The 25,476-nt window shown below is 44.2% G+C and overlaps 1 protein-coding gene across 4 annotated transcripts in view; it reads right to left on the reverse strand.

Annotated features, from left to right (window-relative positions):
• LOC124221226 (zinc finger protein castor homolog 1) overlaps window positions 1–25,476 on the reverse strand; it is a 75,397-nt gene that overhangs the window by 30,330 nt on the left and 19,591 nt on the right. For 2 of the 4 annotated variants that reach the window (XM_046630989.2, XM_046630988.2), the window contains exons 2-4: window positions 21,584–21,651; window positions 20,679–21,169; window positions 20,055–20,334 (exon numbers count right to left, since the gene is read on the reverse strand). In XM_046630989.2, coding sequence (XP_046486945.1) covers window positions 20,055–20,334; window positions 20,679–21,169; window positions 21,584–21,614 — 802 coding nt within the window. In that variant the 5' untranslated portion in view covers window positions 21,615–21,651. Of the gene's footprint in view, window positions 1–20,054; window positions 20,385–20,678; window positions 21,170–21,583; window positions 21,652–25,476 lie in introns of those variants that run through there. The other 2 variants (XM_069136972.1, XM_046630991.1) reach the window with 2 other exon arrangements.

Below are 25,476 nucleotides of genomic sequence, written 5' to 3' on the forward strand. Positions count from 1 at the left end.
AAGTACCGAAAATTGACGCACGCGATGCCGGATCGCCCTGAAAATTATTTCGCAACTCACCGAGGGTGAATTGAATTCGAGGTGAGTGCGAGGTGGAATTCGCGTTTCGCGAATAATAATAATAATAATAAGTTGCCGCGCTTGTATCAGCATACGTGGCGGAAAATGTGCATTTGCAGGACCCACAATTCTCCGCGTCCAATTCCAAGGTCCGTCGTTTGGATCGCGCGCGATTGATCGAAGAGTAAAAAGAGCCGAACGCTGGTGTAACGCGAATTGTGCGAACAGTTGCTTCGCGAAAAAACGTCAACTGCTAGACTAGATTGTCCGGAAACCGAATTGTATATTCGTTATTTCGTTAACGTGCGAAATATTTTGCAAATACTAATTATATTTCATTCTCCCCCCTCTCGCACGTATATAATCTAGACGCGGTGTGCAAAAAATCTGTCAAACATTCTACGGCCACGATCCAATCGTAAAAATATTTTTACGACGTAGATAAATAACCGCGAACAACGTTTTATATCGACCGAAAAAAATGGCGGAGGTGCGAATACGATACGTGAGTAAAATGAAATATGTTGAAACGGACGAAGATGCGTGGTAATATAATTATAAAAAAAAAAACAAAAAAAAAAAAGTAAGAATACAAAAAGTGAACACAAATTCTGGTAAAAAAATAAATAACCAGGAAAAACAAAAATTATATCCGACTATTGGAAGGATAAACGGATCTTATGTGCAATGACGATGCAGTTGAAAATATATAGCACGACTTTCTCCGAAAGTCTAGTTCGATCCAGAAAGTGAACCGAATCACCGGTGCCGATATTGCAGTAGAGAAAAAAGTCTTGGCTAGCCAGAATCTCGTCGTAGATGTTAACCTAGACGCGTTGCGCGCAAGACTGACTTTCGGAGATTCCGAGATTTTGGAAAGCAGGGCTGTAAGGAGCGGGGTTTCCGAATGGTGGTGGGGGGAGGGATAGGGTGCCGTGGATCCCTTCCATTGGCTGATTCGGACGAAGGGTGGTGACCAAGAAAAACGGCATCGTATAGCCGAAGCCGAGGAGACCAAGGGTGGGAAAGATGCATGCGCTCAGCGTGATGTTCAGCCGCATCTCGGGGTGATTTTCGTCCGAATTGAGACGTTTTCAGCGAAAAATTTGAGGATTCTCTTTTTGTGCCGTTTCCCAGTCGAGTTACGTATTCGAGTGTTATAAAGAGAGTTAGTTTTTACCGGAGGAAACTTACTTAGGCCTGCACGGTTTGGTAATTTGGTTAATTAGCGTCTAGTGTAATTATACTAATCGGAACCCTGTTATTAGGCTGTATCTGCGTCTTCGACCACGCTGAGTGCCGGAGGGCCAATTGAGATGAGATTTTTGACGAAAATTGACTGTCGCAAAATTAGAGTGAAGCGAACATGCTGACGAAATAAGCTACTAATTATACACGTATACCTGCTCCTAGTTTTTACAAAATCAACGGGTTGTCCGTGTCGAGTAACCTGCTTTCGTGTTAAATGAAATTTCCCCACCACTGTTTCATCAACAATTGGATTCATAAATAAGTAATCAATATTTATTGTAAAATAATTAATCGAGTATCATCTCGCCTTGGTGAAACAAAAAAAAAAAAAATTATAAATAAAAATAGCGCAGGTTTAAAATACTGTCAGTTCATGAATTTGCCACCCGAACAGAACGAATTTATAAAAGACTCATTTCGTCACGTAGTTACATTTACAATGCAAACGATTGAAATGAAGTGATCTGACATAATGTAAAGGGAGAGAAAAAAAACCCTCGTCGGTTGAGGTTTGAGTAAAATATAGAACGCGTAAATGACTTTATGGACATGTCTGGGCTGCAGATGTAGAGCATTATATGCGGATAGCATTCCGATAAGTGTACACGGTGAATTGTGAGCTCGTTAAAAGATTGCCAGCCATATAGAATGATTTAGTCACTTAGAAGGGTGAGTAATTTATTCGCATACAAATTGGAATCGTAGATATGTGCGGCGATAATCATAGTCATTGACAATTCGCTGCCATAATATACCTTGACTCGACAAAGAGGATGAAAAGAAGAGGGCAAAACAATGAGCGATAATGAAAACAGTACGAATCGCTAATTCCATTATCGTTCTAATGTAAGTTCTGCGAAGAAAAATATTCCGTATTTATGCATCGAATCTGCAACACATCAACTTGACATCAGCGCTGATCGAGTATTGAGTCACGGTGAAAACGGTTTAACGCTCGATTCGCAACTCTGCGGCAATAACGGAATACCCGTTAACGAAGAAAATAATATGCCTGCATATGTATGCGTAAGGATGCGAGAGAAAAATTTAAGGAATCGGCTAGACCGTTCAACGATGCAGGGATAAAAAGGAAGAATAACCGGGAAGAAGCTGGGGATTGAAAAAGTGGTAAGCCTAAGAAGAATACGTATGCATACATATACACGCACACACACACACGTACGCATATATCCTTCATTTTTTGATATAAACGATAAACCAACACGTTCTGCGGATGGGGGGGGGGGTTGTATTTCTAATGCCTCTTAGGCCGCAGGTATAATATGAGGAATATCAGGTTAGGCCGGAGGGCTGCGCTGCCAGCTCCGAGGCTCCTGAGAACTGAGCTAAAGCCAAAGCTCATATACCTGTCTACACGCCACGTTTGACCCGACCGGTAAAAAAAATTGGGACTAAAACGGGAAAGGGGAAAGGCAAAGTCCCCTGCAGGGGGCCCCAAAAGAGAACCCAGCCCAGAGACCCCCGTGGGGCCCCTTTTTCCTCATTCCTTGCTTATCTTATTTTTATTTTCCCTTTTTCAGTCGAACGCGTTGATCGATGATTTGGCAAAAATTACGCCGGGTAATTTGGCCCGGTGCGATAATAACTCAAGAGATAATTTCGTTCGTTCCCATAGATATAAAAGTCCTAATAATCATTGGCTAAAAATTGTGCACGTGCGTCTATTTGAACTTTGTTACTCCAGCTGGATCGTCGTGTTCTTTAATTACGATCTTATTTTTATTTATATATTTTTTTTTGTATTATTTATTTATCTTCCACGGTGAAAAACTGTGTGAGAAATTATGAGTGTACCGTATTTCAAAAGTTGCGCTTTAAATCGAGGCAATTTTTTTCACAGTGCTCGCGGTTCGAAACGACGCCTCCGCTGCGGGGCGTCTGTGTTTCTCTCGTTTTAAAACATTTTTTTAATACAAGACAGAAACAGAGAGAGAGAGAGAGAGAGAGAGAGAGAGAGAGATGGAGTGAGAGAGAGTAAGACGGCACGCTGGTACGCACGTGGGATCGACTACTCAATCATTATCCGAGAATCCAGAGTTAATTCTCGGGATGCCTTAGAATTTTTAATTTCAAAATCATGTTACTCCTTTTCTGACCTCCTCGCTCCGAGGAACGTCGGATTGTTCGGTGCGCTCCATTAATAATAATTAAGATAACAAACGACTAACGATTTTTCAAGAAAACTGGGATACGGTGACGCGCCAGCTGAAACTGGTTTCGAGGACGGGACGGCTTAAAAATTATCTCGCGCAGCCTCGCACCGCTTAGATAAACCATTTTCAAGAAATCCTCGATAAGATTTTTGTCAATTGTTAAACAATCGTCGCTCTCCCTAAGAATACGATGGTCTTGCTAAATTCGTGGCAATCTTACGCTAGGTGTTTTGCTGCAGTCCCACAAACGTGTCTATAAAATCTAGACGTTATTAACGTCGGTTAGGAAATCGTTGAAAAAATATTACTTAATCGAGCGATTGGGAAATTTGGTAATTATGTAAGTGTTCAGTCTGAAATTTTTTCTTCATTTCACAATTCGTGAATTCCAATTTGCTCAGTTTGATCAGTTTTTCCGTCATCAAAGATCCGCAAAGTTTTTCAAACGCTGCAAACGAGCGATTAAAAAAATTAAACGGACATACAATATATCTCGGAATCAATTTAACGTACCGACGAAAACACGTGTGGATCGTTTCGTCTCATCTAATCACACGTTTGAAACATTCGACAAACTTTTAGTACAGTTGATTACTAGAAAAAATTCTGATACGTTACCGAGACGAGAAGCCGAAGGCGATAGGCTTGCGAAGAAGAATGGCTGTAAACCCGACAGCGATCACTGACAGACATCGTCGAGATTTTCACGAGGTACTTAACGGGAGAATGGGGCAAAGGGGAGAGGACGGGAGGGGGGTAGCAGGTCAACGACATCGGTTCAAATTTCAAATTTTGCGCAGGGAAATCGGTTAACCCTCCGGGGCGTTGCGGGGCCCCAATTTTTCTCACAGGTTAAATCGAGCGTGTCCCCTGAGTCTTCGGTGGCGCAGGTAGCCGTGCGCCAAGTTTCGTCTACCTGCACGCGCCCCGCCCGATGCGGAAAACGGAAGATTACGTAAAAGTATGAAAGGCGGCAGGAAGGCGAAGGGCAACGTAGAGAAAGAGGTTTCCGCACCGGGGAAACGGGTGAAACTGAGTTAATAGTTGGTAAAACGGTATTCACCCGGTGACCCGGAGGTTATTTTTTCTCCCCGTTAGTTTTTTACACCGTACGATCTTCTCTCCTTATAGCGTCCTTAGTCTTTTTTTTTTTTCTTTTTCTAATTTTTTTCCAACGTTTTCTCTTCGGATTTGTAAGGGTAGAAGAGTTCGGGGACTGAAAAAATTCCTACTCCTGGGATAGGGGTTGCCCTCCGACGACGGGACCCGGAAATTTGAGTAATCGCTGGTCGTTCAACCATTCAAGACGGCACACGGTCGTCCTCGATCAGCTGCGAGACGGACAGGCGTTGTATCCACTCGACGCTTCGCATGTTCGCCTTCGCCATGAGAAAGAACCAACGACGAATTTTCACGGGTTTGCACGGCTGCTGTTCGCAGGATTACAACACTGTTTCATCGAATTTTTTTCCAAACTAATCGCAACACGTAATAATCGACACACTCAACGACGCCTTCGACGATTTTTTACCACGCGATATACGAAGTTATCTCAATCGAGGAGATTTTCTCTTCGCGTGTCGAGTAATGTGCGATCAATTTATTTCTCAAAATCGATTGAAAATGGTGAGTTCGGAACGTTTCGTTCTTTAACAGAGCTCGATTTACGATAAGTTGAAACGAACATGAAAGTCATATTCCTTGCGCTAAATTGCGTAGATGATCTTACTTCAAATACAACTAATTTCAAATTTTCACCAATATTAAAGAAAATAACCTAAAATTTCGTAGCTTGTCCCAATTTTGCAGGATAGTAGAGAGCCTCGGTGAATTGAATGGCGTATCGAAGCATCGATTCTTCATACTTTCCTAACTTTTCTAATCGTTCTTCGCGTTTTATGGTTTCGCGCAAACAAAAGTCGAATCTCGTATCGGCATTGTTTCCGAGCACCTCAAGAGATATGGGTACCAATCGTCGGAGCATAATGGAAAAGCTGCACGAGCTTATCGGTTCGGTAGATTTTTCATTGTTCCGTTTGGTTGTTCTTGGTCGTTTTAACGCGAGTGTATCAAGTCTTTGCTGTGCGGAGACGTAGGAGCGAAGGTGTAACGTACACTCGTACACGTGATATATTCACACCCATGGCTCTGCGATTAATTCGTACGAACCAACGTTACTAAGGTTGTAAAGATTGAAAATCAATTCCCGCCCCGTCAGACTTTTAAATTCCAACTGCGATTCTTCCTAATACGATCCTCATACAAGCAGGCACGAAACTGTGTCCGTGACTCTCAGCTGCAGGCAACGCACTTACGACTTCTTCGTATACAAACGCGAGATGTTGAATGCGCAGTGTTAAAATCAATTAGAGGCGCTCCAATTGTTCCAACTATGCAAAGAGACTGAATAATTCTCATTATACCGATAATTTTTCGACCAGCGTTTCTATTTTTAGGCTAAATTTTACGCGTCTATGGTTTTCGTTCGCTAATACGGTAATTTCGATTACACGCATCAAAGACTAGTTTTTATTTTTACGGGACTAATTTCGGGAGTTTTCAGTAGAGTGTCAACCTAGACCTGACAGTTCATTGGCATATCAAAATAGAAAGGAATAATGAAATTGCACAAAAACTACATTCTCACAGTTTCAATATTTTCTTATTGACCTCACTGTCTTTAAATTTACACACGATTGCATATACGATAAACGTTAGAAAGACTGGGACAAAAAAAAAAAAAAACAAATTAAAAAGAAATGTACGAGCTCGCGAAGAACCCGCGGGCATACAAAAAAAAATAACAAGTATAGAATCCCTTCGGTCAATTTATGCTACTATAACCGTTTCGAAATTGCTCAGACTGATTAGTCGTTTAGTATAACTCGAGGTCGATGCTTCTCGCGTTTCCCCCCCTTACGCATACACACAAACACACGCACGCACGTGCGCACCATAGGAAACTGTATATCTAGATTGCACGCAAGAGCGTCGAATCGGAGAATTCAAAGTACAGTCGTTTTATTTGCTAAAATGCAATCCAACGCGATCATGCGCCAAATGCTCCTCCATATTTTTTTTTTTTCACAGTCCCGCGGTTGATGCAAGAATATGAATATCATAACTTCACAGGCATAATATATACATGTGTATATATATATGTATATATGTATAATACATACACGGGTATATAAAACGCGCAGCAGCGCCTCCGCATAGGAGGCAGGAGTAACGAACGAGGGTATAATGCGGGATTTGACGTTATACATGATGGTAGGTAGCCGGGACCGTGACTCTGATTAATATGGGACAGAATATTTTGTAAAATTGGACACGGTTATTCACCGAGCGGCGGATGGTTTTCAGGTTGAAATATCCCCAAGTATTAGGTTTCCAAATTTTAATATTTGAGATGAATCTTATCCCCGAACGACGATGACTTCTCAGGTCAGGTAGCCGCACCGCCGGTTTGTAGGATACTACCAGAGATAAAGAGTCTCGGGTCCATTTTTAACACCTAACAGAAGTTTAGATGAAGCACCGCGATTATACGAACCCGACATCGCATTCTATATGAGAAATAAGAGGCCGTTACCCTTTGTTCCAGACAATTTTTTATTGACTCAAATTCTGAAAAGGGTTAGGCGACGCGCCGCGAGGAAATACTGATAAGAATAATAATGGCGACAACAATATTAAATAGGAAACAAAATTGACAATAAAAAAAGAAAACACCATCAGTAAGAAAATACGAAAACGGTCCGTTGATTTTCGCAGAGATTCATCGACTGGGAACAGGCGATAATGTCGGCCGAAATGTGTGCGACAACGATGTCAAAGATAATAACAACAATAAAATTAACAGTAATCATTACCAGCCAAGAATTTCTCCACGGTGCACGCAGCGTTCGGACAAGTTGCCTGCGAGGGGAGAAGGTGAGAAGGTGAGAAGGTGAGAGGGAGAAAGAAATAGGGCTATATATGCGGCATGCTCATTTTTTTTTCTCGCGCCCGTACCCGAAAACCCTTTTATGCCCTCCAAGATTAATTATCTTCCATATTCAAGAAATGAAACGAGCCAAACAAAGGCGAGCAAGTCCCGGCTTCGGGTGCATTGCAAACGGTTATAATAATACGCGGACACGTGAGAGATACGACGGATAGACACGCGGTATTATATACACGGCACTAAACCCGTGAACATTCGGATACGTTCCCTGCACTCCCCCGTTAATAAGCTCGAAAATCAAACGGATCGTATTATTCGTTAAGGCGCGCGGGATGCGGGCAGAACAGGCTGGGCCCATTTCGTTGAAACATGACTTATCGTTAGTAAGCAGCAAGCGGTACGAGAATCAACGTACAAAATGACGAGAGGAAAGATCGTTGTTGTTGTTGCTGTCGTTGCATTTCGCTCTCCGCGGGTCACCGCATATTTTACAAAAATCTCTCCGTATCGGGGCCTATAATTCGCGATATTGAATCCAGCAAGCGATACTGCAGCGACACAAATATCGTTAACCGTAAAAAACAATGCCAACTCCTCGAGAGTCATCCTCTTAAAATTTCACAACAACAGATTCTTCCCTTACGTTTCGTTTCTTCGGCCTCGTTATAATTCTCTTTCTTTTTTGCTTTTCCGTAAACTTTACTCCGCACCGTACCGGAAACTGGAAAATTGTGTGAGCGGGCGGACCGTATTTCCTATTACGCTACACCCATTTGTTTCTACATACGCCGTAATACATTCGTGCATCGCGTATCCTTGCGGAGTAGGGGGATCGGGTTTACCCCCCCCCCCCCCTCCCTCCCCCACCCGTCAAAGACACCGTTGTTTCTTTTGTCTCCGGTCAACGAATCACCCGAGATATTATACGTATGTACCATATAATACGCGCTTACGTGCATACGGAGCGAAAACGAAGGAAGAGAAAAGAAGAATAAGAAGAAAAAAAACCGAGATTTGAGAAACAAAAAAGGTATGGAAAAAGAGGAGAGGAAGAAAAAGAACGAAAACATTGGTCGGGGTACCAATATGGCGAGCAGCGGGGTGCCACTATCGCTATAGGAATCGTTCTTCTATTGTTTGAGCTCGAAAACGGGAACGATTCCTCCACGTCACGCTCGAAAATTTGAATTTTCTCGGCTCTCTCTTTCTCTCTCTCTCTCTCTCTCTTCCCCTCTTCATCCCCCCCCCCCCCCCCCCCCTCTCAAATACACCTTTCCTTTTCTTCGTCTTCCTCCTTCTCTCGTTCTCTCCCTCTCTCTCTCTCTCTCTCGCCTCGACCAAGGGGTCATTAGCGGTTGGATAAAAAGTCGACACGTAAGATAACTCCCGACGCGTTAAAGCTTCATTCTTCGGCGGCTCGAACTTGCACAAGCTTCTCCGACTTTTGGGACGAACAGCGAAGATATTTCCTTTCACTCTCTCGCTCTCTCTCTCTCTCTCTCTGTCTCTATTCAACTCTATGCAGGTTATTCGTCGATTTTATCCAATTTCTGTTTTTTTTTTTTAATTCTTCTCCGATGCTTTCTCCTCCTTGCGTACGCAGGTACACAAGGAACCGTAACAATTGTTGTACGGCACAACGTTTTCGTTATGAAATGAATGTCGTACATATTTACGCGGTACTCGGGCGCACGAGAGATTCGTTGCAACAGGTTGCAGGTGCGACATGTGTAACACACGCGTCGACGCCGAGGATATTTCCTCGAAATTTCGTAATCCCCCGTTTAAAGCTTATCATCGTCGCGCGGCTCTGCTTTCTATAAGTATACGGTATGTTGGTTTGAAAATTCAAATGATCAATTTGAATATTGTAATATCAAATTAATGCTGGAAATTCGACTCGCTAATGGGGCTGAAATTTCGTCTAGACCTCGTAAAACGAGCGAGATCGTTTTAGGCATAACTTGGGCCCTTCCCCTCGTACCCCTCTCCATATTCCTATCCGCCACCGCCGAGCCCGATCCGTTTTCTGTTTTTTCCCCGCGGACCAAAACTCAAACCCGCGCGCTCTTTTATTTCTACAAGGTTGGTCCCACCGCGTGTGCGCGCGCGCGCTTCTTTTTTCTTTGACATAATTTAAAATTTATGAGTTCGAGAATCGGTTATGTGCGGTGTGCCACTCTCCTCCGGGCTCGCGGCTCCCTCTCACTCTCTCTCGCTCTCTCGCGCAGCGACTCGGAAGACCCGAAAGGCCCAAAAGGCCCGAGAGAGGCCCCGCGTCATTCCACCGAGCATGCAGCCCCGGTGCACCACAAATTCTTCCTTCAAGCTCGTTTCGCATCCAGATTTAAATATTAAAATTAGCCGGTTTTAATACTCGGACCGCTTTTACCCCGTCCGTAGACAGTACGGGCCGCAATGCCCGTTCGCCGTATAACAACGCCTCTTTCACCGACGAAAAAATCATCCACCTTCCGGCAGCGGATCTTTCGGAAGGCAGTGATTTTCCGACACGCCTTTCGATCGGTAAATTCGCCCTTGTCTCCCTCCGGGACGGAGAAAATAAATTCACCTTCGCTGTTCCCACAGCGATAAGTTGAAACGGTAAACAAGCTCGTACAATTTCCCCCCACAAAACTGTGCAAACTACCTTGATTTTTGCAATTTTACAAAATCCGAGTTGTTCCAGGTGTGCGATAAAGATGGAACGACTTCTCTGCTGTTTTTGGTTATAAAATTAGTGCACGTTCTAGGATGTCATCGTTCAACGTTGTTTCGGAAGTTGATAAGACGGCGAATGAAATCCGATGCCGCAGAGCGTGGGTATAAAAGCGAATCGAGAACAGGCGAAGCCAGAATTTGGTGCGTGATACAAACACGTATGCGACACGGTCACCAATGCGTGTATATATGAAGCTTATTAATATTGGTATTGCACATTGGACGACCGATAAAACTGGTTTTCGCATACCTTTTCACGTGCCTCGTGTTCCTCCTTCGAGTGTTCGAGCAGCAGAGGATCCACCCGCACCGGGCGGAATTTAAAAAACCATAAAACAAACCCGCGACGATTGTTTAAGTACAGGTGAATGAACGAAAACGGTGGAAGATAGGGAAATGAGGGGAAAAACGGAAGAAAAATCGTAAGAATGTGAGAGAATTGAGCCGTCGAACCCGGCACCGCAGCATCCAAGAACCGCGGGTTGACTGCACCACAAAAAATGTCATCACCGGCACAAAGAGAAAGAGAAAGAGAAAGAGAAAGATAGAGAGAGGGATAGAAGAGAAAAAAAAGGCATTCGTTGCTCATCAATTATTTATCCTTATTTTTTCCATCGTATTACACTCGCTCCACCAATGCGACATTTTTGACGGACTTGAATATGCGCGGATACGCGAGATATTGCGGCTATTTTACCTCCAAACGCGTTATCAGATCGTGCAGCCGAAGTGATCGCGGAAGGATATGGGTATTTCCACGGTTGGAGAAAACAAGCGTATGAGAATATATTACAAAGTGGAAAAAAAAAAGAGGAAATCTCTGTTGGGGGAGGGGGATGGAGGGGGACGGCTAGAAAAACAAAATACGACGTAGGCCGTGGCCCTGGGTACCCAGATACATAATTTCGCGGCTGATTTCATATTTCATCAATAATTACTTGTTTCTCGTTTGAGGATTTAAAGGCGTCACTTTCGGAAATAAGAGGTTACCGGCTCGCTTGGCTAGGCTCGCACGACTAGCTCGCCTCCAATAAATCAAAATATCAAGTCAGGCACGACTGGAAGGCCTTATATACCTCACAGCAGTGCCTGAGCCGTACATACACCTATGTACCTGTACAAGTATGTACGATACATCGGAACCAAGCCGCGTACGGACCATTAACAAGTTACAGAAGAATGCTGATACGGTTAAGCTTCTGCTGTCCCGATGAATCGTTTCGTGGCATCGACTGTACCTGCACCAGCCATGTGGCTTCGAGTAAGATTCGATCTCTCGCTCTCTTTCTTTTCAGTTTTTCCTCGACTCACCCACACCCTGCCCCTCGCTGCAACTTAGGAACGTCAAGTGGCCAGCAATGTTGTCTTTTTTTTTTTTTTTTTCAACTTCTCTTCTCTGTATCCTTCGGCTATACATACCGAAAACACTTTTTTTCTACAGTCTGGCCACTTGAGTCGAAGAGATAAAAAAAAAGAAACAAAAAAAAAAACATTTTCCCGTCACTTTTTCCTCCGTTATTAGAGACTTTTACAGAATTTTTCTGATGTTTCTTTCACTCGTCTACGCGAAGAAAAAAAATTCAGATCCATCGACTGGAATTTGCTTCCTTCCATGCATTAAAGAACAAATGTTCAGTTCGAGGAGGAAGAAAAAAAAAAAAAAAAAGACAAGCTAAAATAACGAATAGTTTCGGAGATGAGGAAGTGGAAAAATAAAAGTATATACAGCGAACTCGCAAGTCGAATAATTTCCGTCAGCGCAACTCGGGCTTAAGAACACCGCGGGTGCAGTGAGTATGGAATACTCGCATACGTTTATAGGCGTAAGAAATTCCGAGGTTAAATAGCGTTAGCAGCCGTAGTAACGAAAGAATCGAAACGGCATTTCTTTTCCGAAGGAGATGAGAGGCCAGCTTGACCATACGCACGGGTACGCGTACCACGATGGGCGTGCTGTACGTAGGCATATAAAAGTGTGGGCAAGCCATCGGACGAATAATACGGCTGCGTGTATGGGTTTACGCTTTATGCCTATATCTATATACAACTGATGGATCGGTCCATGATTAATTTGACGAGTAGTCTTTCTGGTTCTCGGAGACTGACGTCTACGACTGTACCTCCTAATGGGCAGCCGTACGGTTCGAGCTGCCTATCGCCCTCTCAAAGTTCAATAACTCAAAACGGAATTGTTTGAAAAGTTAATCGGCATAAGCACGGCGATCGGTGCCTTACGGAGAGGGGGCAAAACTTGACACGGAATATGTACGAAATAACTCTCCTGCCCGTGGAACGTGTCGAGGAAAATATGCAGCCTTGTCCGTCGCGTATTTATCGACGTATTATTATTCCTCTTGCTTCTTCATCGATCGACATCAATGTTTTTGTTTTTTTGTTTTTAATTTTCCCCTCGGCACGTTATTCGCGCGCATATCGCGCGACGCAGAGGCGATTTGAACGGGAAGTAAGGGATTAGTTCGGGTTAGGACAGAGACCAGCTGTGGAATTCCCCCATGAACCGTGAATACGGATGATACGTTTGTACGCATGCATTGTACGGATCTCGCAACGCACGCGTACATATAGGTGCTGAAACGAAAACAGAATTGAGCCGAGTTCCGGCTGCCTCTGGAGCCGTACGTACGAGCGTGCGTGGCAACGTTACACTAAAATTAAATAAATAATCGAAAAAGTTGTACAGAAATCTGTTAAGATTTGAAAGGCTACCACTAAAAGGACTCCATTGAATTCTAAATTTAAACGAATGTCCGAGTGTCAGCTAGTTGACAGGCAAAATAAACAAGATGCCGAGAAAAAACGTGCACGTTTCCATCTCACTCCCGGTATTCCTCGCGCTCACGCTCTCTCTCTCCCCCTCTCTCTCTCTCTCTCTCTCTCTCTCCATCTCTATCTCTATTCTCTCTGTTACTCTATCGTCCTTCTCGGGCTGGTTCACACACGTTAAAGTTGCGTGCATGGCGAAAAGCTGTGATATAGAAATGGAGAGAGGAAGAAAACCGGGAAAAAGTTTGTCGAGAAGAAAGAGGCAGGAATGAAAAAATTGAAAATAATAAAAGAGGAGACGACAACGGCGAGATATTCCGACAGTCGGAGGCAGCGTTGATGCGCGCGAGGCGGATGAAAGTATCTCTTGTAAGACGGGTGTTCCCTATTCTCGTTCTAAGCAACGTCGCCGTCTTCGTCGTCTCGTCGTCGTAGCGCGTTAGCCGAACGATTCGTCTGCGTTGGTCATTATTCGAGAGGTTTGAACAAAAAGTGGGATTCTCACAGGCGTTTAGACAATCAAGAGAAGAAGAAGAAGAAGGAGGAGGAGGAGGTAGAACGAGCCGGAGGCTCCCGCTAGCGCCGAGTTAATTAAGAAGCAAAAAGCACATATAGTGGCCAATTGGCTCGAGAATAGTCGTCAGTGACGTAAACCGTCAGCCGATGAAGTCAAGTTTCAAGAAACTCGGATGGAGACTCTGCGAAAATCGCCAGAGACCAAGTAGTTATAATCTCGAGTAAATTGTTTCCGGAAAAATTGATTTCGCGCAGCGAAGCGTTTACGCAAACGGAAAATAACTCGTATATCCGTTTATCGCTATCCCTGCGAGTTAAATTACAACTTAAAGTGTACACAATTATATATCGCAACGGATATACGCGCACGCATGTGCGAGTTTTAGCTTATTGAAATCATCTAAGAACATACGGCACATGTGCAGGGAAAGAGCCGAGCCCAGGCCACTGGCAGCAGCTCGTCATTTCTGTTCAGCCAAGAGTCGTAAAATGTGTTTCATAAAACATTCTACGATCTCATCATACCTTTTGCTGCCGCTGATGCTACCGCTGCCTGCTGCAGACGTTCCCAACCGTATATACCATTGCGAACTACTACTACTACTACTACTACGCAACTACTGCTGCCAGCCACACATACGTACATGTATACGTATAGGCGTCATCATCGCCAAATCATCGTTCGAATTTTACGAAAAGGCGTCAACCGTTTAAATAGTCGCCGAATCATTAATTAACAGAGTCGAATTTCTCGTATCCTTGAACTGTGCGACAATCTTTTTATACCGCGTCTTAAATCATTTTTTGACGATTGTTGTTTTATTTTTCGTACGAACTGAAATATTTATTCTCGTTTTGTAACGACTATCGTTGAAGAATGATGTTCGTCTTAGTTGGTCGGGTGGTAGATATTGCCCGCTTTGGAGTTTCACGTTTTCCTACGTTTTTTTTTGAGAAAAAACAAAAATCTATTCATCACTGCGCTCGCAGCGGCGAATATTTCACGCTCGATTCGCCCCGGTGGAATTGGTGTGAAAAAAAGTGAAAATAAGCAGCGGAAAAAATAAAAAAAAAAAAACAAACAAACAACAGCACGTGAAATCCTCAATGTCTTCTTGGTCACCCAAATATTGTACTCTACGCCCGATGCATATCAAACAGTAAAAACATGTTCGAGTATCTCAGAGTGCGTTACTTTGAATTATCGCAAAATTTCGAATAATCGCGTGCGAAATTCGACAGGAGATTGCGACAAATATTCAACATCGTACACGCTACCCTGCAACGCTGGAATAAAACTAGAAAATTATACTCTCCAATTTCAGATAGCGATCAAGGTATAAAAAAATGAGTAAAAATAAACAGATTGCCGATTACCGTGTGTAACTCTATAAATCATGGGAAATCAGATACCCACAGCTGTCAGTCAGTCGGTCGGTCGGTCGTCGCGGAGCCCGATGATTGGCCGTTTATACAAGCATAACCATTTTCATTGGGTGTATTTTTTTATTTGATTATTTATTTATTTTTTTTTTATTCCTCGTTTCCATCCTCCTCTCTGCTCATAAGTTATAACTACAAATTAATTTCAACGCGTGAGATATTTTCTAATACACGGTAACGTTCTCCGTAAGTCCGTTAGGTAGCGCCGATGGCGTTGAGCAGCGCGGTGTGAGAATAAATCAAAATTCGTATTGGGTGTTTTGGTGAGGACATGCGATAATAAAGGGGGGGAAGGGATTAAAACGCGTAACGCAGCTACAGGCTGGAGGAAAAAGGTAACTATCCGTAGGAAACGAGCGACGGACAAGCAATCGTCGTGACATCCAGCTCTCGAGGCCCAGATTGTAATTTTTAACATCGACTGTACGGTCTTGCAGAGAGAACAGAATGTGGCACTTACATATTGCTCTGGTGCGGGGCTGCCCTCACATGTGCGGCACGTACGTGAATATATGATGGCTCGCAAGATGGCCGACTTATAACTCATAAAGTTCGTCCGCGTAGGTACGACCACACATGTATAATGTATAATATAAATGTACGTACGGCGTACATCGTACACGCTGCGTCGTCGCGCACCTACTCAAGTACGCGCTCACCCACTTCGCGCTCAGCGTGCACGCCTGATAATCGCCGCGCGACGATTCCGCCTATCGATGCGCCTCGGGATCCACCGCGTCGATTAGACGTAATAATTTGTATCGGCCCGTCGTCTCGCCCTCTCCGCCTCCCCCGAATCGTCGACTTGTCGTGGGCCGGCAGTCGCACGCTAATGCGACTCGTTGCTCGTGAGACACACCGCGAGCATGGGGAACGATCACACGCGTGTAACACTAGTCCTTGACTATTTTCATTTTTTACCAAAATCGAAAAATATACTTCTAGGTACAAAATGAAAATTAGTCTCGTAGCTGTTACCGGAAAGTCCAGTATCCGTTGCTGTTCTTTCTCATTACGATCACCGTTGCTAGATTTTCTTATGACTGTTGCGAAAATTTAACGCTCGTGCAAGAATAAATTGACGTTAAAGCCTCGTTTAACTAAAAAAGTAGAGTAAACCGAACAAACTGATATTGCGTTGCGATTACCGAAAAAGGATCGACAATGGCGCAAATTGGTTGGGCGTATCTCGTTTTTCGTAATCCCAACAGTATTAAAACAGTTTTTTTAACGGTACCTGTTTTGCCGAATTTTTCTACTTACTATGACAAATGAAATTTTTCTCAGCGAACGTCGTAGCCACGATACTCCCGCCGGCCGGCTCCGAGACAAATCCTTCCATGCCAATTATCGCCCCCCACCTGCGACCCTTCGTACATTTTATTGTAGGCGATATACGTGTCGCAACTGCATCCGCAGACTGGACCGATATCTGGTATACCGACTCTCGAAGTTTACGGGCACTTTCGGATGGTGGGATTAACGAAGCGAAGCGTAGGCGGAAAGGTCAACTTCTCAGAAATTAAAATTGACATTTCTTTTTTATCGTTCTTTTTTCTTTTTTTCTTTTTTTTTTTTACTTCTTTACTCACGTGTCTAATTCGTCGTTTTCGCTGTCGTAGTGCCGCGTGCAACGTTAGAGACGGATTGCGATGTATCGTTGAATTGAACGATGATGGAATCAACGAATTTCAGAATTAATTGGAGTTTGTTGTAACTCTGAAATAATCGATTAATCGATTTTCTCAGCGGGTTGATTATGGAGTGGGAAGTTATTTACACCGCTGAGCAATGAGTAGCAAAACGTCGAATCCACGACAACTTGTGACTCATCCCGCAAGGGCTGATGGGTGAGGTGTCGCACGAAAACGCAATTTCCAATTCACCGCATTTGATAGAGTATAAGCAAACACAGCCACTCAACTACCAAGGCGCCGTAGCAAAAATCGTGAAATTGCGTCAGAAAGTAATTCAATGTTTTTGGGTTTCTTAGGTGATTATTTACTTTTGGAAGCATGTGTATCAAGTATTTTTGGGGCCAAGGAATCCGATTGTGACCATAAAAAGTTGTATTTTTTGCGCATTCATACAGTTTTGATTCTTCAAATTTCACAAGTTTTTGATCATTTTCTTTTTTTTTTTGGGATGCATTTTTCTTTTGAAAGACACTGAATAATACTGTTTTTGAGTCCAAATGCGCAATTTCGCAAATTATCGAGTCAATGTGAGTTATTATACGGTACAACTATTACTTGTATTAAAAAAATGACTCGGTAATTCTTGAGATCGCGTATTTGAACTCAAAAATATTATTATTCAATGTTTTTCAAAAGAAAAATTCATCACCGAGAATGAAAATGATAGCTTGTTCTACGACGCCATTTGAGAAAGTGATAAAAACATTCGTCAACCTCGTGGTCTGTACAAATGCGCGAAAGAACGAACTTTTTATTGTCATAACCGGATTCCTTGACATCGAAAATACTTAAAACCCATGCTTTCAAAGGAATATATATTCACCCGAGACACCGAAAACATTTAATTACTTTGCGACGCCATTCCGCGATTTTTTTCAATTACGGCACGGACGCGCTTTACGCCGCTGTGACGCCTAGGCAGTTGAGTGGCTAATGAATCACAAGACGATTATAACTGTTTTCGAATCGCCGGATATCGTAATGCGTCACGTACAGAAGAAGACCGAGAATTTTGCAACAAAAATTTTCCCTTCTGAAGGAAAGAGTTCGGAGAAGGAGGCAGGAAAGTGCGTGCGACACGAGTTGCCAAAGTGTAAAGACAGGCTGCTGTAACATTTGAGTATGCAATAACTCTTCGCGATGATCCTGTGACTGTAATTGAAAAACCACCTTCGAAATCACTGACTGCGATACCGCCACGTGTGCGGAGTTGAGCGCAAACCGTGTGACCGTTGAGACAGAATACGGTATGGTTTTGGGAACTAGACGATAAAAGCAGGTTATTTGTGCTCGGAGGCGAAGACCGAGCGTGGATTATCGGATTGTAGATACAGCGAGTGCGGGCGTTTGAGATCGGTAGCAAACAGCGCGGCACGAGCGGCACGGTCATCTCCTTTTCGTAACCAATTCGAGAAAATTAGTGGCGTTAAATTGAAATTGTCGTGACCGAGTGTTGCGGCTGTTGCGGAGAGCGGAGAAGGGCGTTGCTGCAGAGCGGAAAGAAAAAGTGTATAAAAAGTATGAGACGAGGGGAAAGAAGGAACGCGGGGAGCAGCGCGTCAGAGAAATCGCGTGAAAAGTGGTCAACGAGTAAAACGCTCGCGCCTTTGTCGATTTTCTCTATCCGGCTCTCTTCCTTCTTTTTATCCCTCTTCTTTAGTTTATCACACTTTAAGAAAACACCCACTCCACTTCAAAGAGCCTACGCTTCGCTTACTCACGCGGGGTTGGTGTATGCGTGCGCGAGTGCGTGCATGGCGTGTCGGAGAGGCGACGCACCTCACGCCGACATATTTCGTGCACGACAGAAAGCACAACGCCCAGGCATGTAGCGCGCGGCGAAGCAGCGGCATCAGCACCACCGGGTCCGAAGAAAACTAGAAAACATCTGAACGTCGTATTTCTGTAAACCCCATTAATCATTCTGGCTCGGATAAAGCCAGAAAGGATGGAAGGAGACGAACGAATGGACGGACAGCCGGACAGATAGACCCCCGCTTATGGGGGGGGGGGGGGGGGGGGGGGGAGGGCACGACCGCCTCTGGTCGGGAACCCGAGGAATCATTTTTTATTTTTCGAATTTCGTCGGGACGCGTACCCATTGTCAGTGAGGAGGCATCTCGCCCCTCTACGCCAAACGACCGCAAGATTCATTAACTGATAGTGTTGTGTTATTTTTTATCTTACCATACATTTTATTTCACTTTTCGTTTTACTTCATTGGTTCGTGTTACGGTTTTTTTTTTTTTTTGTTTTTTTTTTATTTTTGTTTTTTGTTCTTTTTATACCATTTCTTCTTCTTTCACTACCGACGATTTTTAAAATGATATCCTCCGACCCGCCAGTTGCCGAGAAGAAGCCCACCCGTTGAGCACTGAGAACTGGGAACTCGAAATCGAGTCCGTTCGGTATTCAACCAACGAATTGGACGGGTTTCCTTACCGACTTCAAAGGGTTGGAAGCTCCGCAAGGCCGAATGAAAACGATTGACGCGAACGAATTGATCGAAATCTGAATACGTTAGGAACCTCTTATCGTTGCGATAGATCCTAGCATGGGATTAGACTTGAAGAAAGACGAAAAATGTTGCGCTCGCATCATTTAACGAGGAAGAATTCAGATATATGCAGGAATCATAAGTATACCTAAGTGTAAGCTTGAAAATCACAGACTATACGGGACAGGGACAGGAGAACTTCGTTTATTTGCGTTCGATGCATTCGCATTTCGCGCAAGGAATGCCACGCAAAGCTTCGCTAAATTCCTTTATAATAAGAGGTAAATTAATTATTCAACTTTACGGAAAATCCAACCAATTTACAATTTTATACCGAGGACTAAGATTGTTTTGTCGTCAAAATGACAATTTTTCTTTCGAACTCTCCAACAAACTTGCGAATCTTTTCTTTTTGGTCGGTTTAAAAATTTGAATTTTGTATCGAATCTTGGATTTCGGTAGCTCGTAAAAATTGTTCACGGAAAGATTTGCACTACTGATTGTATCGAAAGTAGCCGTAACTGTGATACTAAATTTGATAAAAGGTTAGCCACGCAATGATAGTCGGTAATAAATTGTTCAAGGGTTCAAGTGGGCGTTGAAAACGGAAACGTTATAAAAGAGTTAGAAAAAAAAAAAAAAATGATACATATCATGCGGTAAAACTCGGCCGCGCCAAATGAGTAAATTATCTTTCATCTCGATTTCCCGTAAATCATAGACACGGCATTTGTTCGAAAATGACGAATGAAAAATAACGCCCATTCCTGCGCTACGGCCATTCGCCGCGTTTTAAAATTGCGTAACAAAAAGAAAGACGGAATTTTCGATCCTGCTCTCACGATACGTCGAAAAATGAAAAATCTCCGACTTGATCCGTCGCAGCGCGGTAACGATAATGAAAAACCAAAATGAAACAAACACACATCCCGACACGGTGGGAAAGGAAAGCTTTTACTCACCCTGGGTATGGCTGGCCGGAGGATTGAGAAAAGTGGGCGGAAGCTGCCTCGTGACTGACTTGGCGAGCTCTCCGCCGAGGCCGTAGATCGCGAGGAGTTCCTGCATCGTCGACTCGGCGTACTCCCTCATCCCCTGGGTCGGTACCCTCTCCTCGGTCCCGGGTCGCTCGTCGTCGAATTGGCCGCCGTTTTCGTCGAGCCGTCCCCCCGCGACCTCGGGGTCGAGTGGTACGCCACTGCCGCCGCTTTTCTCCGACGAATCCGAGGTAGGACTCCTTACCTGCAGGACACGCAATCCAACTTCCTATTCATCCATCGCGCATACAAACGCTAACCAAGAAACAAAGCAACAAGAATAATACATTCGCAGCGCAAACCGCATCTTCGATACCCTTGGAGGTTCGATCAGAGCTTTCGCGCAATCGCCGACAAATGATTGGCGTCAGAGCGAGCGGGCGATTAAAAATTTTTCACGTTCAACTGCCTCGCTCGCTGCGAACGCGTCTTCGTTTTCACAGTCGATCATTCGAAAGGAAAGTGTGAGCAGCAACGCGAGTTCCCTACCGAAGCGCAAAGGAGATAACAGCGAACCCTTGGGAGTAGTCTGAAGGTGGTAAGTCTTACCTCGCGACTCGGGGAGTAGAGCTTCTGGGACCTGAGTTGTTCCAGGATGAACTTGTGCCTCATCGAGTCGCTGCTGTCGTCGTCAGCCTCGGAAGAGGCAGGCCGGGTCGTAACCGAGAGATCCATCGGACTGGCCTCGTTGTTGTTCAAGCCCTGCTTCACCCTCTCGTCCGTCGGAAGTTTGACCCGCTGTTCGTCGACCGGTAGCATTTTCTTTCTCTCGTACTCGAGTATCTCGACCGCGTTGTCGTTCGAGTTATTGTCAATCTGGTTGTCCTCCTCGTCGATGTACCTGTCGACCTCCTCGCGATCAGACTCGTCCGAGACCTCGGCCATCCGGCTGCTAATTGGTTTAAAATTCTTCCTTTTGTTCCTAGGCTTTTGACCCGACGATATCTGGATCGGCGTTTGCGACTCGAACTGAGAGTCAGAGTCCTGATCGGCGGTGCGAGCCGTTGCGTAATTGTAAACGGAGTCGGACAGCATCTCCGCTAGATTAGGGAGGCAAGAAACGCGAGCCGTGAGTGATGGCTGGATGAATCCAAATCTATTTTCACGCTGCGTCATAACTTTGCCGAAAATCAAGAAAATTGTACGTCGTTACCGTTCGGACCAGTGAAACAAGTATGGAAACCGGTAAAAACGATTGCATGGAACTGAACGAGAAGCCGTCCTTTAATTGAACGACCAAGTCGTTGGAAGGTTGCGATTGGATCGTTGGGCCAATTCAAATTATGGATATCTCCGTAGGTCCGTAACTTAAGCCACTGGCGTAAGAATCGTGGAAATTTTGATGAAACGTGCGTTCGGTAGAGGAATATTTGAAATTCGGTCAAGGTTAGATTTGAATAAAAAAAAAACAACTAATTTTTCATCGGATATTAATAAAATCTGTAGCGACTTACTGGGGCCATACGGACTGGTGACAGCTGACATCTCAAAGTCCTTCCACCTCTCGTTTCCTCAGTGCATTCTAAAACAGAAATTCAAACAATTTCTTTAATTAAATCGTTGGAGTAAAGAAGGAGAGAAATACGAAGGAGAAGAAGTAAGCAAGCGCGGAACAAAGGTCGGCATGTATTTGGTACTTGCGAAGTTCGCATCGGTATTAAGATATATACACGTACTTGTTGCAGATGCAAACGCACGCAGAAGCTTCAGATTGGTCCGTCTAGATTTGCTAACTGGTACAGTGACCGTTGGCACGATTGCCAACTATTTTTTAGCGAACACAAGTTCGCGTATTCTGGTCAGGCGAGATTATTAATTGCCTTCGAGTCAATCGGGCCAACTTCGAGCAGACAAGGGAAATAAAATCAGAAGTCAAATCAAAGACTAAGAAATTGCGAACTATTAAAATCTTTTCCCCCGTTTCCTATCTTTCTCCTACGGATACGCTTTTCTCGCACACGAGATGGAACACACCGGATTCGTTGATTAAACATTCTCGGTTTGTTTGATGAAGTGTTTATTTGTCATAATAATGGAATTACAGAGGATAATGTTTGGTCACTGTCAAGAAGATGACCTCGACTTGCCGTGGTGCTGGGAATGATTGGGAATGGCCCGATCATAGAAAACCAGAGCGAGATCTTCGTGCGGGTAGATGAACAACGTACGCGGTACACGCCGTCGCATATACAGTCTATTCACACACAAAAAACAGACGTGTACGTAGGTGAGAACGCGTGTCTGTATCCACATACATATATATATATATATATATATATATATATATATATATTCTCTTTGTCGACCATATACAGTAGGGGTAATTAACATCTGTTATAGTACCTATGGTGAACGCCCAGTTTTACCCCACCACGCTCCCACAGGGCGGACCTTGAATACATTATCAGATGTATACGGAGAATTTACGATCAAAGGGGGTTGGTTGGTCAGGATATTGTAAAAACCGGCCAAGTAACACATGAACCGTTTCCAAATCATTGTAGAGGTCGCGCTTTTTCAGACAAACCGGCGTACTGCCGAGTCAACTTTGACAAACGGCAAATGTACAGGAGATTCAATTAGGTTCCGATTGCTCGACAAAACAATTGATTTCGCTCAGCGATAAGCTTCAGCTGCGCTGTAATTCATTTCATTTTCCTTACGTCAGCAGCAATCGGCGCCGATTACAGCTGTACGGAAATTAACTAACAACCGTTATCCAGCAAACATACTCCGTTGTTGTAAACTTCAAAGCTAAATTTCAAAGCTGGAAACTTGCGAGATCCAGATTATTTTCTAAGAGAATAAAAAAAAATCAAGCAAAGCAAATTCGTTCCCTTCTGTAACGCAACAATAACAGTTTTCTAATGGTCTTGATTATTCGTCACCTCAAGCTCCTATCAAAAAATGCCAATGCGATCGAATCTGCGTTGTTGGCATTAGTTAAACTGCCCCAATATCGGATGTTCAGCACGTCGAATGAGATTTTAAGAAATTCACGTACCCGAGTAAAGTACGCCTTTGTGTATAAGTATAAACGCGGTCGAGTCCCGTCTTTATTCGCGGTCTTCGGGTACCTAGAATGGTAAGTGTATGGTACGTAGTCTGCAAACGGTGACCTAGATTCACTTGAAATGTTACCCGGAGTGTAGGTTCTAATTTTAAAGACAAACAAGGAAATTAAGACTGCCTCCTCGGCGTCGGTCGCGAATCGCTCACTGGCATTCCCTTAAGTTCCAAATCCGGTGAGGCTTTCTGCGTACCAAATACGTCCGGTCGAAACGGCGTGTCTAACCGTCGTGGAAATATTTGCTCCGTCGTCTAACGGAATAGTAATAATCTCATTACAACCTCGAGAAGCCACCTCGACGATTACTCATTGTCGGGTTCTCTGCAGGTTTTAATCAAGAAGAGATTTCTTTCGAATTGCTGAAAGCACAGATTTCGAGTCAATTTTAAACGCGAAAACAACCCGCCACGATCAACCGGACGTTCCGCTCTCCGATGTTAATTCCGATCTACCGACGTGTCGTTTAATTGCTCGAAAGTGCGATGCTCGCGACGGTTGGACGCGGAAGACGAACGAACGGCTTGTTCTTCAGAGGGCGAGTATCTGACCACTCGACGTAGCTGCTCGTTCTCCGACGAGCCCCGATGGGCCCAAAGGCTGCGGAATGATGAAACAAAAAAAAAGCAGACAAGAGGGAAGAAGAAATAAAGAAGCAAGAATGATGGGGGGGGGGGGGGGGACGTTCAACTCAACATTCGTCAAACACTCAAATGTAGCGAGAGACCGAGACTGAGACTGGCTCTAAGACTACCGTGGATACGGAGCAAAGCCGTCCAACGAAGAAACCAAACCAACTTCCAGAGCGTCCGTCATGCAGCTTGCGCGGTCCAGCAGCCGGCTCTTCTTCGAGTGTCTTGAATCCCCGAGGATTATTCAAATTCAAAGGTCTTAAAATAAATAATTTACTTCGAGGACGAGTGTGTGCCGTGGAAATTGTTATTTCAGAGCAAACAACGAACGCGTACCCACCATCCCTTGAAACACACGCGTGTAAGATCGTACAAAGTTGGAACGAATGACTCACCTTCGATTGCAGTTGGCAATCACCGATGCGAATACCGTCTCAATGCTATCGTCGTGAAATTCATTCAACGAACGATACGCTCTCGATCGGAATATATTCGGACTAGGTACGTAGAATTTCTCTAGGCGTTAAGTGGAAGGTTGGCAGGTAGAGTACGCGAGAATCAAAACGGCTACCCAGAGTTTTTCTATTCCAACAATCGCGACGGTCACAACACGGCTGCCTTTATGTTTTTTCCTCGTCTTTATTCCGTATGCGCAAAAACGATCCGATTATCGCGAACGTGTCTGTTTGTCGGTGGGTGGTGTGGTGGTAGTGTGGCGGGTTAAAGACGAGTACCGAAAGAGAGAAAAATGGAGAGAAAAAGAGAGACGCCGAGCGTGTGTGCCGTGAGGGAATGTGTTCGTAAGATAGAGTGTGAAACGCGAGAGCCCTGCTAAGATTAAAGAATTAAAAACATGGAATTCTGAGAACTGGTTCAAGGAGTCATAATAACATATTCGTAGGTACGTTATAGGTATAAATACATACGTATGAAGAATACGGCGGAAGAAGTGTGCACAAAGCGCAAAGCGGGCTGCAGAAGTGTAAGGGAAAAAAAAAAACAAAAAGGAAAGAAAAGAGAAGAAAAAATAGCAGAACTTGGTCGTCGTCGTCGCGAAAAGAGAGCTAATTTTCTTGCCTCGGCTAGAACGAACGGATTTCAAAGAAAGCATAACACGAATATCGTAAACCGTAACGGGCAAAGTGAACGCGGGGGATGAAGTCCTTACGAGTATAAACTAGCTTGCGGCGCTGCGGCGGTAAGTCTGTTTGTAAATGTACGAGGCTACTGATTTTCCGCTAAACTCTTTTAAAACGTTTTCTAAAGAGGGTAGGGTTGGTGGTATGTAGGTTAAAAATAGAGCAGGCAACAATGTACTAATCTTGTTAGGCCATTTAGCGGGGCGCAAGGCATTTAGAGCTCTGGCTCTACCTCGTAGCGAGTTGGTGTAGAAGCGATGAAGGCGGAGAGGAGAGGAGAGGCGAGGAGAGGAGAGGAGACTCTAAGTAGCCGGCGATATACGAGCCTTGGAGCTCATTTCTCAAAATATGCTAAATCGTCTTAATGGACGGGCAATGGCGTGGAAAATATTATTGTTTCAGCAAGTTTCGCGCGCATATCACGCGCTGCACGCGCACGCGTGCGGCTTATCGGAAGCTCCGGCTCGTCAGGACTTTTCCGGATGCGGTGCAACCGCCGTGTCGAAATG

Source organism: Neodiprion pinetum, chromosome 6, assembly GCF_021155775.2.
Source record: "Neodiprion pinetum isolate iyNeoPine1 chromosome 6, iyNeoPine1.2, whole genome shotgun sequence".
Classification (NCBI taxonomy): domain Eukaryota; kingdom Metazoa; phylum Arthropoda; class Insecta; order Hymenoptera; family Diprionidae; genus Neodiprion; species Neodiprion pinetum.